This window comes from Herpailurus yagouaroundi, unplaced genomic scaffold, assembly GCF_014898765.1.
Source record: "Herpailurus yagouaroundi ecotype Mexico unplaced genomic scaffold, PumYag 142, whole genome shotgun sequence".
NCBI classification, from domain to species: domain Eukaryota; kingdom Metazoa; phylum Chordata; class Mammalia; order Carnivora; family Felidae; genus Herpailurus; species Herpailurus yagouaroundi.
In genome coordinates this window covers 5,955,851-5,970,697 of record NW_024412397.1, presented here as the reverse complement: position 1 = coordinate 5,970,697, position 14,847 = coordinate 5,955,851, and the positions used below count along the sequence as shown (strand labels likewise).

The 14,847-nt window shown below is 40.0% G+C and overlaps 1 protein-coding gene across 13 annotated transcripts in view; it reads right to left on the bottom strand.

Annotated features, from left to right (window-relative positions):
• NETO1 (neuropilin and tolloid like 1) overlaps positions 1-14,847 on the bottom strand; it is a 129,016-nt gene that overhangs the window by 33,891 nt on the left and 80,278 nt on the right. The window contains exon 8 of one of the 13 annotated variants that reach the window (XR_005791490.1): positions 1,058-1,272. The exons of 11 other annotated variants lie outside the window; for them this stretch is intronic. Coding sequence is in view for 1 of the 2 variants with exons in the window: in XM_040478579.1 (XP_040334513.1) it covers positions 1,181-1,272 (92 nt within the window). In the remaining variant the exon portion in view is untranslated. Of the gene's footprint in view, positions 1-530; positions 1,273-14,847 lie in introns of those variants that run through there. One more of the 13 variants, XM_040478579.1, reaches the window with a different exon arrangement.

The following is a 14,847-nucleotide window of genomic DNA, read 5'->3' as shown; positions in this document are numbered from 1 at the left end:
TAGTGTTATGTCTCCCTAACTGCTTTCCTTTTTATTATTTATTATTATTATTTATGATCATTATTATTTTCTTTTTTTCCATCTGTCTTTAAATTCCAGTACAGTTAGCATACAGTGTTATATTAGCTTCAGGTGGACAATATAGTGATTCAACAATGCTGTATGTTACTCAGTGCTCATCATGATAAGTGTCCTTTTAATGCCCTTTCCCGATTTCACCCCATCCCCACCTATTGCAAATCTCCCCTCTGGAAAGCATCAGTTTGCTGTCTGCAGCTAAGAATCTGTTTCTTGGTTTGTCTCTTCTTTTCTTTATTCATTCGTTTTGGTTTTAAATTCCACACATGAGTGAAAACACACGGTATTTGTCTTTCTCCGATTCGCCTATTTCACGTAGCATAATACTCTCTAGATTCAACCATGTCATTGCAAATAGAAAGATTTAATTCTTTTTTATGGCTGAGTAATATTCCATTGTATATATACATACCACCATCCATTCATCTGTTGATGGACCCTTGGGCTGCTTCCATATCTTGGCTATTGTAAATAATGCTGCAATATGCATAGGGGTACACGTATCTTTTCAAATTAGTGTTTTGTCTGATTGTATTCTTTTTCAATTCAGAAATCCACTAAATGCTACCCTCAGGAAATATTGAAACAAAATGGAAAGTAAAACCTGGCAGATGTCTCTCTAAAACACTGATATTTCACATCCTTGTGCTTTGTGGCTAATGAAACGATCAATGGTAGGTGAGTTCAAAGCCAAAGAACATGCTACCCCATCAAGAAAATTTGGAAATGGAAGTGATGCTTGATCCTACTTTTCTTTTAATAATAATATCAGCTAAATAACAGCTCAAATGCTCCCTCGTGTCTCCCAGCACCTGACCCAAATCTCATTCTCTCCATCCACATTCTCTGGCTTCTTGCCTCTCTCAGATTCTTCGGATTTGTTTAATGTGAAGTTTGTCAAAAGTTCACCGCCTCTGTGGGTGCTGCCACACGCATGCACACATACATGCTCACACGTCCACATCACCGAGTCTTCTACCTCTGCTCACTTTTCTTTCCCATCACTTCTCCAATCTGAATTTGGGATGGAAATGGTTGCAGGAATGTGTAGAGCAGCAGCAGGATGAGGAGACAGCTTAGAGTACATTGACACATCCTTGCTTCATTTGTAGAATTCAACTTTTATCAGCCTTGAAGACATTGATTTATTAAAACTTTCTGATAGTCTGGATGCTCTAGAGCCTACCACTTTGCCTGAGAGATGGAAATAAAGCTTATGTGTATCATAAATATGGAAATGTGATACATATCTGCATTAAATATTTAAGTAATGAATTTATGCTAAAGAGCAAAATCTAGTGCACTTGGAAACGCAATTACTTTTATTCACTAATAATTTTAATTGATCTAGATGACAGAGACGATTTTCCCTCTGCCTCTCAGAACCCTGAATTCAGGTCTCCAGGGTAATCATGAGAGGTCCCCCTTCTCTTCTCTATCCCAGGGGATCCTGGGAAGCCTGCAAAGCCTCTGACACTCTATTTTCTCCTGGGCTTACCCTTCCAGCTCTGACTCCCATCTGAAGTCCAGATTTATACCATACCAGCAAATCCCGACATAACTTCTTCTTGGGATTCTAAGTACCATCTTAAGTGAAACATGGCTAGATGATACAGAAACAATTGTGACCTTACTCCTCTTTAACTACCCCTTCCCCACATCATTCTTCCACTCACACACTTTCCTGATATTAATAAAGGCCATGAGTTATTATTAAGGCTGCTAAGGCTGAAGGGTTAGGGTCTTTCTTGAGTCTTTTCTCTTTCAACACCCACGTCCAAATAGCCTTTAGTTGTGTCAGCCTTATCTATCTATCTATCTATCTATCTATCTATCTATCTATTTATCCATTATCTATCTATCCATATATCTATCTCTTATCTATCTATCCATATATCTACCTATCTATCTATCTATTATCTATCGATCTATTATCTATTTATCTATCATCTATCTATCTATTTCTTATCTCTCTACCCATCTATTATCTAGCTTGCTAGCTAGCTAGCTATCATCTATTACCTATCCATCTATTTTCTATCATTATCTATCTATCTATCTATCTACCATCTATTTATCTGCTGAGTTCTTGTTGCCATCTCCATTGGTACAAGTGGCTCATGGCCATTTTTCAACACCTGGTTTTCTATATCAGATCCATGGACAGAGCAGCCAAAGGAAATTTGGTCATTTAAAAGTATAAATCAAACCATTGCTCACCCCTGTTTAAAACACTCCAAAACCTTTCTTTAACAGAGTGAATGCCAAACTCCTCAATACCCCTTGTGCTCATCCAACATCTCAACTCAGCTACCTCTTGAACTCCAATGTCACCCACCATAACCATGGCGCACTGAGATCCACACCCTTCTCCATCATGTTCGTCTAATTTGTTGTTTTTCCAAATACTTATTAGGACTTTAATTTATCTTCTTAAATTCACTTCTCTGTACATCATTTGTCTCCTCTTATAAAAATGTAAGGCAAAGGAGTTGTCTTGCTCACTGCTGTATAACTTGGGCTTTGAATAACAAACACATGCCATTTTGGAGGTGCTTAATAAATACCTACCAACTGACAGATATCAGAACAAAACTTTTTCAACAGTAAGATAGACATGGAGTGCCATCTTGCCATTCTATTCTGACAACGATTTTATTTTATTTTTTGAGGTTTTAAGAAGTTTCTATTTTTTCATTTCATTTTTTTATTTTTTAATGCAATTTATTGTCACATTGATTTCCATACGACACCCAGTGCTCATCCCCACAAGTGCCCTCCTCAATGCACATCACCCACTTTCTCCTCTCCCCCACCCACCATCAACCCTCAGTTTGTTCTCAGTACTTAAGAGTCTTTTATGGTTTGCCTCCCTTTCTCTCTGTAACATTTTTTTTTTTCCCACTTACCTTCCCCCCTGGTCTTCTGTTAAGTTTCTCAAGATCCACATATGAGTGAAAACATATGGTATCTGTCTTTCTCTGCCTGACTTATTTCACTTAGCATAATACCCTCCAGTTCCATCCACGTTGCTGCAAATGGCCAGATTTCAATTTCTAAGAAATAACTAAACTTTTTTAATGAATTTAATGGAAGAAGATAGCTAACACGTCAGAGATATCAATTATGAGTAAGCATCTGAGTAGGAATTCAAAGCCTTCAAAAACTGGATTGGAAAGTGTCTAGCTTGTTACATTTGAATCAAGATATTCTAATTCCAGAAAAATATAATGTAAAAAAATAAATATATTTGGCCATCCGAATTGTCCCCAAAACAAATGTTTTGTTTTTCCCCAAATAAATGGAAAAATTTCCCCTGCCACCATATTTTAAACTTAAAATGGTCTTCAGGCTATGCAATTAGAGAAAATGACATTTTATTTGAAAAATGCTGACCAGATTTCAGGCCAGAAATAGATTTGTGTCTCTTCTCTTCATCTCCTTTATCATCTTCATATATTTTTTTTGAAAGATCAATATCTGCCTCCAAAACTCTATGTTCCAATGTGACTTAGTTATCTGTCAAACGATCTCGAATTATTAAGATGAATTTTAATCTCTTTTTTAAATTCAAGAAAATCTATTCACAAATTTCAATTTAATCCCACTCACATTTATTAGATTCCCCCAATCTTTTTGCTAGAATTGCATATTGTTACTGTTCCAAAAAGACAGCATATTAAAAAAAGAAAAAGCATCTTCATGAGAAAATTATATTCCACAGATAGAGATCATTTCTTTCCTCACATAGGACATGAGACACATCGTGATCTTATCCATTCTATTTGATCCCAAGGATGAACATATATTTGTATACTATAATTATGTCTGCCTTGGGTCAGCTACATGATGATTTATTCATTGTCCCTAATTAGATAGGTCTACAATTAGCATAAGGGGGATATTGCATTTCCTTGGGGTCTGTAGTCTGATTATTACCAGTACTCAGACATGGATCTCAGGGTTTGTTTTCATGACTGGTGTACATGTCTATAACAGTTAGCTGGTTGAGACATGCTGTTCTGTTAAAGTCACTAGATTTGGTTTCATTGTTGTAAGTGCCAAGTCCCCAAAGCGGGAACTGAGGGAAATAAAGATTAGGGTGGAGAAAATGAATGGACCATCATAGCCTCAACTTTGTGATCCTCCTAGTTCAAAGGCTAACAAGTCAGAATAATCATTTTCTGTCTCCATACAACAAGTACCCACAATCTACTTCCAGTGATACACATAAACTACAACAGCTGTAAACTGAGAATCAAAGACATCAATACATGTTATCCCCAAGGATCCTGCCAAAAACTACAAGGAATTTGCTGCCTTTATTCTTGTCCACAACATCTCTGGCAGACCGACAACCTCACCAAGACAACACTGATCAAAACATTTTGATGGGGGGGTGCCTGGGTGGCTCAGTTGGCTAAGCGTCCCACTCTTGATTTCAGCTCAGGTCACAATCTCGCGGTCATGAGGTGAAGCCCCACCTCGGGCTGTGTTGGGTGTGGAGCCTGCTCTGGATTCTTAATCTCCCTCTGCACTGTCTCCTCTCTCTCTCAAAAAAATAAATAAAAAGTTCGTTGAAAATTCCGCAAACATTTTCTAAGTAATTCAACACATACACATGGAAATCAACATTATTTAAAGGAAGACAAATATTTTGGTCTCAAAAATCATTCAAGAAAATTTATTTTAAATGTTAATTATTCCACCAGCCTATAAATCTATAGACATACTTTAAAAAAAGGAATCTGAGCCAAGTATTACTTCCAATATTAAAATATTTCTGATCGTTATCCTCTTTATGATACAACTGGACTCCATCGCATGCTTAAGAGGAAGGAAGGGTAGGTCCTTGGCAGACTATACAATTTTATATCATTATCCCTTGCTCAAAATTCTCATTATATTGAAAGTAAGAAACTCCTGACTATAAAGGTTTCAGTATGTTGGTATCCCATTAATGGACACAATAGTTATCACCAACCATTTACCATTAGCTCTGTTTTGAACACATATATTTAAAACTCACAGCTACTCTATAACCTCTCCTTCATTTTCTGGAAAAGAAACTGAGGCTTAAAGTCAAGGTGTTATAGATAAGAAAGGAGAGGAATTAACTGACTGTCACCAAATGGGTACTCTTTCATATATTTTCATACTATTTTGATTTTTTTTTATCAATTAAAACACTTTAAAAATTCTTTTAATGTTTATTTTGAGAGAGAGAGAGAGAGAGAGAGCAAGGGAAGGACAGAAAGACAGGGAGACACAGCATCCGAAGCAGGCTCCAGGCCCTGAGCCATCAGCACGGAGCCCGATGCAGGGCTCAAACCCATGGATTGAGAGATCACAACCTGAGCTGAAGTCGGAAGTGTAACCAACTGAGCCACCCAGGTGCCCAAAACACTTTTTTGAAATGATCTGTAATTTTGTTTTGAAAAATGCTGAACATTAATTTTAGAATTCAAAACACATACATGCATGCCAAAATTATATATTTATATATTTATGATACATTCTCTTCTTGTACTTTTCCTGTAGTAATAAAAACATTCAACTTTTAAATAATTTCATTATATAGAAGAATACATATTTAGTAGTAGGGCATGAAAGGGACATGTATTTAGAGACACCATTACCATTTGGCATTGTGTACCTTTGGTCTTCGAGTCCAATAAACTATATTTTTCATAATTTTAGGTGAAGAGTTTATCAATTTAATAAAAACAAACAAATAAAAACATAATAAGAACAGCAAACCTACTGTGGTAAGCTGAATAATAGCTCCCAAAGATGCCCACATCCTAATGCCCCGAATTTGTGAACGTTACTTGATATGCAAAAGAGACTTTGCAGATGTGATTATGGGCTTCAAAATGTGGAGATTATTCTGGATTATCCAGGAGGGGCCAATGTAATGACAGGCATCTTTACAGAGGAAAGGATGAGCTCCAAGGGACAGAATGTGATATATAACAAGGAATCCAAGAAAGACAAAAGGTGACCTTGCTGGCTTTGAAGGAGAAGGAGCTATATAACCCACTCAATGGGAAGAGCACAGCTCTAGAAACTGGGACAGGTGAAGGAATGCATGCTTCACTACGGCCTCTCAAGACAGTGGCCCTGTTGACACCATGGTTTCAACCCAGTGACATCTATTTCAAATAATACATTTTTGTTGATTTAAGCACTAAATGTGCTGTTGGAACAGCAATAGGAATGAAGCCAATGTCCCTATTTACACCAGTAGCTAATTTCTCGGAGGAATCAGAACACGATCCACCAGCCCCTGTAGATGTAACTATGGCCACACAACACCACAACAGGGGCGGAAAAGGCCGAATTGGGAAAAGAGTGAGATCTCTGACATGAGTAGCCAATGGCTTTTGACTAGAACACCCTGCAAGTCATAAGTCACGATTCGCTATGAAATGGTCAAGAGCAACATTTTCTAACTACTGACATCATTTAAAATTAGAGCAAACTCGGGGCGCCTGGGTGGCGCAGTTGGTTAAGCGTCCGACTTCAGCCAGGTCACGATCTCACGGTCCGTGAGTTCGAGCCCCGCGTCGGGCTCTGGGCTGATGGCTCAGAGCCTGGAGCCTGCTTCCCATTCTGTGTCTCCCTCTCTCTCTGCCCCTTCCCCGTTCATGCTCTGTCTCTCTCTGTCCCCAAAATAAATAAACGTTGAAAAAAAATTATAAAAAAAATTAGAGCAAACTCAAAGATTCACTCATGGCACCCAGAGGAGGAAGGACTGATGTCACCTCTAGTGCTCCAAGGACATTAGAAAAACATAGGCTTAGCCATCAACATCTGTCATGTCATAAACAAGCCATCAGGTGAGTGTCTTGAGGGTAAAAAGTGGAGAAATTCTAGTGTAAACCATGGTGATTATTTAGTCCGAAAGAACAAGTCATTAGATAGTGACCTGTCCTCACCTGTTGGTATAATTACCACCTTCCAGAAAACCCTATTGATTAGTTATCATTTCCTGACATCATAGATGTATCTTGATTTTCCCAACATAGAAAAGAACATCTATATTCTTGTTTTCTTGGATTTAATACATTTCTTTAGAAAGTCATATCAAAGTTATATTTATTGCTTTTAAAAAATGTTTACCAAAACAATAACTGTTCATTGTAGAAAAATCATAAAACACTGAGGACCAAAAAACCTTGACACCTAAAATTAATCACTATTGCTACCTTAAATGAATTGCCTTCTACACACATGCATTACATATACAGCAGACACTCTATATTAAATATTTATCACATATACTTACGATATACTTTTATGCGTGTTTTGTTTGATATTTGCTTTGAGAATTTTATTTTTTTCACATAGCTCAATGTCTGTATCATTCTAACACAGCATCTAAAGAGTTCAAAGAATATATACAGGTTCCAAGAAGCATTTAACCAAGCCACTTAATTTTCATTGGTTGAATGCTTTTAAACATACTTATCACTAATATATACATATATTTTTAGATTAAGTTTCAGATCTACAGAAGAAAGCATGCATATATTCTCGTTCTCACACCATCTACAAAACTGGGTATTTTATTATTGCTATATTTTTAAACAACTGAATAGATAAAAACAGGCCTGATTCCTACTGGAATTTGCATCTCTTTGTTTACTAACACAGACCGGTGTATGTTTCCTATACCAACAGGCCATTTCTGCTTCTCTATGAATTAATTTTTCACTTTATTTGCCCCATTTTCTTCTCATTGGCTTATATAACTTTCTCTAATTGTCTTATACAATCTTTATGCTTCTTTAAAATTTTTTTGTTTTATTCATTTTTGAGAGAGAGAAAGAGAGAGAGCGCACAAGCAGGGGAGGGACACACAGAGAGAGGGAGACACAGAATCCGGAGCAGGCTCCAGGCTCTGAGCTGTCAGCACAGAGCCCGACGCGGGGCTCGAACTCACAAACTGTGAGATCGTGACCCGAGCCGAAATTGGACACCCCGCTGACTGAGCCACCCGGGCACTCCAATCTTTATTCTTCATAGTTAAGAATATTTACCCTGCTGTTTATGTTGCCAATTATTCAATTCAGCTTTTCCTTTTTTATTTTAATTATGTTTTTATATTAACGCCTATCTTACTTTTGATGCTTATATATATGATACATCCCCTAGCCACACAGTGTTTTATGTCTACTTTAGAAACAGGTGCCGAAATAGGACACATGTGCAGCAATTTTGCCAGCATATTCTGCGTCGTACTGATATTTCTGTATATGCCATCTGGTATTTATGCAGCTGTATGACAGATATAAGTAAATATTTCCTGTATTAACAAAGTAGTCTTCAATGTTTCAAAACGCACCAACTCTTAACAGTGAGGCATGGAGATCTCTACATTAAAACATCAGTTTACAATCAGCAGCATGGCTTCCTCTAATGAAGGTCACTTTCTAGCCTGGGTGAAATGCAGGAAAACACCATGCCTTTGGATGTTATCATTTACCCCAAACTTGTAACTGTGTTGGGGCTTGCTTTTTCTAGAGAGCAAATGAAACATTATTGTTGTGAGTTGATGATCATCAATATGGTTTGGTGTGTATTCTCAAGAGAGCTCCTGAGCTCAGTGCACTTGGACGCTTCTAATCAAACATCTCTGCAACTTTTCACCCTTAGGATCCACCAAATTTAGTTTATTGAGGTCACAGAACAATTTTACTTGTATCTTGCAAAGCTGGGCACGTGCACTCCGGCGGACAGAATGTAAATTGTGGACACAAGAGACAGACGGCATGCCAAAATATGCTCCAGACAAGAAACAATAATAAAACTAAACGGTGAAATAATAACCGCTCACTGTGGCCAAAGAGCAAAGATCCTACTAATATAAACAAATGCTGGACAGAGAGGAAACAAAGACCCTATGAGAAAAGAGTAAGGCTTTTTAAAGTACAGTGTTTCAGTGGATAGTTTACTAAAGTCAATGAGGAAGTACGTGGTGACGGGGTGGAGCAGAGTACCGGATGTAAATGAACATGTTCTGGAGTGAGTCACACGCTGGAATTCAGTTTGAATGAGTGCGGTAGCACCATAAGAGGACCGAACGTCCCATTCATCTCTGGGCCATCAGCGGTTGGGTGCTTACGCATTAGATGAAGGAACAAAATGGCGAATGGAGGGATGACGAGTAAGTATCAAAATGAAAACACTGATGCCTAGGTTAATAACACAGTGGTCACTCTACTTTTAGGGTCAAGCTGATGTTAGAGTGATTGTTTTTTATCTTTCTTTTTTTTTTTTTAATTTTTTTTTCAACGTTTTATTTATTTTTGGGACAGAGAGAGACAGAGCATGAACGGGGGAGGGGCCGAGAGAGAGGGAGACACAGAATCGGAAACAGGCTCCAGGCTCTGAGCCATCAGCCCAGAGCCCGACGCGGGGCTCGAACTCACGGACCGCGAGATCGTGACCTGGCTGAAGTCGGACGCTTAACTGACTGCGCCACCCAGGCGCCCCAAATCTTTCCTACAATTCTACCTTGCCGCATCTCCTCAACTACCAAATCTAGAAAAAGCATGAACCAGTTAATAAATCATAACGTATCAGTTAATATATGTAAGTGACATATACAGATTGACATCTGGATTATCTATGGCCTTCAAAAGTGCATATTGTTACAACAGGAATGTGTTTTGCTCTTCTATTGTGAAGTAACAAATTACTACAATCTTACCGCCTTACATTCAGGTCACTGGGAGCACTCAGTCTCTTGGGTCGCTGGACTGAGGCTACCCCTTTCTCCCTGGCTCTCAGATGGGCAACATTCTCGGCTCCCAAAGCCTACCCCCATGCTCTGCCACATGGTCTCTCTACAACGTGGCAATGTGTGGGGAATAAGTTTAAGAATTCTCTGAGCTTGCACCAATGGGTTAACAAAGCTTAGGGGGGAGAGTCGCCACAGGATGAAAGTGTCCGAGCACAGGTAGAGTCGAAAAGTCGCTGCACCAGGGCAAAAGAGCCCAGGATTAATCGTGAAATAAAACAAAGCATAGAGGGGAAAGCAGCTACAGGGCGAAAGTGCCCAGGGCGAATTAGTGAGAAAAAGTGCCGTGTTAGTGAGGTGGCACCCTCTATCTGTCTAAGCCCCTAGAAAAGTTAAAATAGACACGGTGCCCGGTGCCCGCAGTAAATGGCCATCTTCTCACCACCAGGACGTTGTCTTGACCCTGACCCCTAACACCACATACCATCAAAACCCCTTTTCTCTCACACACGAGTTAATGATCACTGTTGTATTGTCTCTTTCTGCATGTACGTCACATATGTAAGCCTTCTGATCCTAACAAAACAGAAACAGGACCCTTGCTCAAGACTCTTGTCTCCTCCCCGACATTAGCCTCTCTCATATTCAATTCTGTATCCACTCTTTTGCTGCACAAGAGAGAACTCCAGACTCAAAGTCAGTGACAGCAGTGTGCTCCATAAATGCCAGCAGGAGTATTTGCTACAGGTTAGAATGCCTCTGACTTCTTGCATTCATGCCTTTTAGACCTTCTTTTAAAAGGGCTTAAAGACTATTACCAGTATTTTTTGTGTATACTCAGCCCCGCCAGGACAGTTTCCCTCTTGATTAATTCAGAGTCAACTGATTAGGGACCGTAACTACTCATGCAAAATCCCTTTTGCCACGACATGTAACATGATCACGGAGTGACATTCCATGATGTTCAGATTCTTAATGCACTCAGCGGAGAGGTATGTATAAGCTCTATACACCAAAAGGTGAAAATGTTGGGGTCATCACTGCCTATCACTGCACACTCGTTGGCTCCCAGTGCCTCACTCTTGTCATGGATGCAAAATAGATTCTCCCTTTCTCACGGCTCCTGTGAGTATCACCGCACTACAGCACTGACTCAAAGTCCCAAACCTCACACCTAAGCCATCTAAATGTGGTACAGAAGAGGCTCCTGGGTTCAGCCCTTATAGGAGTCTAGACCGTAGCCCCAAGAGACCATTTCCCCCCCACCATTAAACCCCAGAACCAAAGAGACAAATCACCTGTCCCAACACTCCATCACACAATGGTGGGAGAGGCACAGCATCATGGGTATAGAGAGTCTGGTTGGAAATAGGGAGAATGGAGAGTAAACGGGAGTCTCTGATCCATAACAGTTTTGAAGTCCAGCAGGGTAAATGCTGGATTTCTTGGTACTGTGTTTCCATTTCTAGGAAAAACCCTCTGTCTCTATGAGCCTCACCCTCCAGGCTCGTGGTGCTGTGCTGTCACTCTTCCTTTCTATGAATGGTGACATACGTTTGCAGTTGGGCACTTTTATCTGATGGCTCCATGCCACAAGAACTTGGGGGTTCTGACGATGTCTCTTCATCGGTACTCTGCCTCTTTCAGCCCAAACCAAAAGAGTTTCTGCTGAAGGGGTCTTCTCAAGAAGCCCGTGGCCCTGGCTTGAAATTCACTGGGTTTTGCTCTCAGACAGATGCTCACCCAAAGTCTCTGATGCAATCCTGTCTCTCCCCATGGGTCCTGCTGAGGTGGCTGAGGGTCAGCGCCCTAGTCCTCCTGGATGCCCTCCAGTCTGGAAGATCTGTGAGGCACACCTCCAACCTCCGGAAAGGGCCCTTCTGTTACCGACACTGTGCTCTTCTGCTGTCTCTGGTGATTTAGCAGAGGCTATACGGTCACACATTCAGCCTCATCCCCTGCCATGCGTTTGGCAGTCACTTCTGACTTTTAACATCTCTGCCACCTGGAGAGGCTGGCAGTTTTCGAAACCTTCGGGTCCTGATTGCTTTTTGCTCATGGGTTCTCCCCTCGATTTACTTCTTCCCTCTCACAAGCTACTGCAAGCAGCAAGAGATGCCAGGCTATGCCTTCAACACTCTCTGCAGTAATTTACTTAGTCACATAGCCAGTGTTGGTCCCTCAGCAGGTCCTGCAGGACAATTTCTCTGAGCTTTCCGCCACGGCAAAACAACGATTTCCTTCCCCCAGTTCCGTCCCAGCCCTCCCCAGCAGCCCTCGGAGTCCAGATTTATTCTGCCCATCTAACGCAATGCAGGCCTTTTCTAGCATGCTCCTGAAAATTCGACCAACCTATGACCACTGCCTGATCCCATGCCGCTTCCACATTTTAGATATTTGTTAGGGCGACACCTCAGTTTCAGTACCAAAACCTGCAGTAGTTTCCCATTGATGTGTAACAAATCAGCACCAGTTTAGCATCCATTAGTCTTAGTATGTTCCAGAGCAGAAGTAACAAATCAGCACCAGTTTAGCATCCATCTAGCTTAGTATGTTCCAGAGCAGAAGTCCCTGGTTATAATTTTACTTGAGTCTAATCTTGTAGGGCATAGGAAAGTGGAGTACTGTAGGATTATAGCATGTTTGTGCAACATGTAGACAGAAGGCACAGCGGATAGGACAGAGGCATCAAAATTCAGGTTGAAAAGCACATAAACCAGTGTTGACATGCCTGAGCTATATGACTGATGTAGAAGTGTTTCCTATTGTTATCGTCATCTTTATCATTCATCATCTTTAGAAAATTGGAGCTCTGTCCATTCCTTACAAGTGACAAAGTCATCCACAAGAGAACTTATGAGCTTCAGAATCAGGTCTTCGATCCTTGCCACGGGACTGTTCAATACTAAGCATGGAGTTTTGGGTGCGCAGGGAAAGTCAGTTACATTCCCTGGATCTTTTCTTATTCTGTCTGAATTCACAAAATGTTTGGGATTAGAAGAGACAGTCCCTGAGCTCTCCTTTAACATCTAAAAATATAACAAACAAAAACCAGAATCAGACCTATACGTACAGAGAATGAACGGATAGCCGCCAGAGGGGATGGGTTGGGGGGATGGACAAAATGGGCGAAGAAGGGGGGAGATACAGGTTTTCAGTTATGGACTTGAGTAAGTCACAGGACTAAAAGGCAGAACATAAGGAACAGAGTCATTGATATTGTGACAGTGCTGTAGTAGGGCAGAGGGGACCTACACTTGTGGTGAGCATAGCATCATGGACAAACTTGTCAAATCACTAAGTTGTCCACCTGAAACTAATGGAACATTGGGTGTCAACTCTACTCAAAAAAATACATCGTATGGTCCCAACATGAGACCTTTTGACATATATTAGAATATTGTTGAATGTGCTGTAAGCACTTCTCAACGCTGCACTGAGCCTACTGCCTAATAAATGCTAAGAACCAAGAAAAACGTCAAAGTGGTTTCTTATTATTTGAGTAAGACAAAGCTGGTCGTTGATTTCACACCAATAGTTTTCACTCCATATGTGTGTGGATGTGTATGGAATAAGATTAGAGGCATGTATATTATTAATATTACATATGGATTATATAATATAAATAAGAGAGTATATTACATATAAACTATGTTTATATATATGATGTATATACTATATAAGTGTTATACCTATCATCATCAAGAAAACAAAAAGGTAATGCAAAATACTTTCTTAGCCACCAATATGGACTAGAACAATACCATTTGGGGAACTTCAAACGCCACAAATAGAGTTCCTTTATTTCCTCATTAAAGTCCTTAAAATGACCTAAGCCACTCAGTAACACCACCGAAGTATTAGCACTGATCAAAGTTCATTTCTTGTTTTTTTGAAATTTTCATCTCTTATCTGGAATACTTTGACTCTGATACAGAAAGGCTTGGTCCATACCCACACACGTCATCACACAATGCCTTTGATCCTTGGCATGTCATGGTTGAAGTCCAACCAGTTTCAGCCAAAAATAAAAAAATACAATGCAAAATATCAAAAAGCTACAAAGGAAACATGACATGGACGATAAATTTGTTCTAATCAAAGCTATTGTAAACTTTATGAGCTAAACACAGAGAATGCTACTGTACCACCTGTCACTGACGTGACCGTGATAAGCCGTCCACTGTGCAGGAACATAAAAATTGGGATGCTTTGCTCCTATGGAGGATGGATGCCATGTTTTTTCTGGATTCAACTTTGAAAAGTCCAGCCGCTTGAAGGACTTCTGGAGATCGTTTACATACCTGCATGAAAACTCATTCTTTCAGCTCAAATAGAAATACTTCCAATGGCATCTGCACAGTATGACATAATGCACCATTTCTGGTACCAGCAGGATCCTAAAGACTCATGGAACTCAATCAGTGTTAGAGTTGAACGGGATCAGTGAAGTTTACCAGTTTGTTCCCTACAAAACTCAGACATTCCCCTACACCATTCACACCACCTGGTGACCCATTTTCAGACTGACTGCCACCTAGCCAGAGCCTGTACCCTCTCTGGGAATCCATTCAGTTTGGGAATACCACACATCCTGTGAGCTACACGTTTTTCCTAAGTATTGCTCCAACGTTTCCCTACAATTTAACAAACAAATCTCACCTTCCAGACATCAATCCATATCACCAGCGTAAGTCTCAGGTAGTGACCACATTTAGAACAAAACAACAACAAAATCTCTCAGATAAACTATGCCGCTCTTCCTTTGACTTTGTCTCATGATTCTAGTTGCTTCTGCATCCTGGCCAGCCACTTCCCATGGATGATCCTCCTTATTAACAATACCCAGAACAGAATAGGTGCTGCAATCTACAGTTTGACCAGTGAGGCTCCCCAAGAGCCTACCTTCTTTGAGTTGTTTACCTACCTTTCCTTCATAGAAGCTAATACTGCAAAAGATATTTTTTGCCAATTGTTAAAAAAAAAAAAAACAAAAACAAGCTTTAGCTCATACTGTGTTT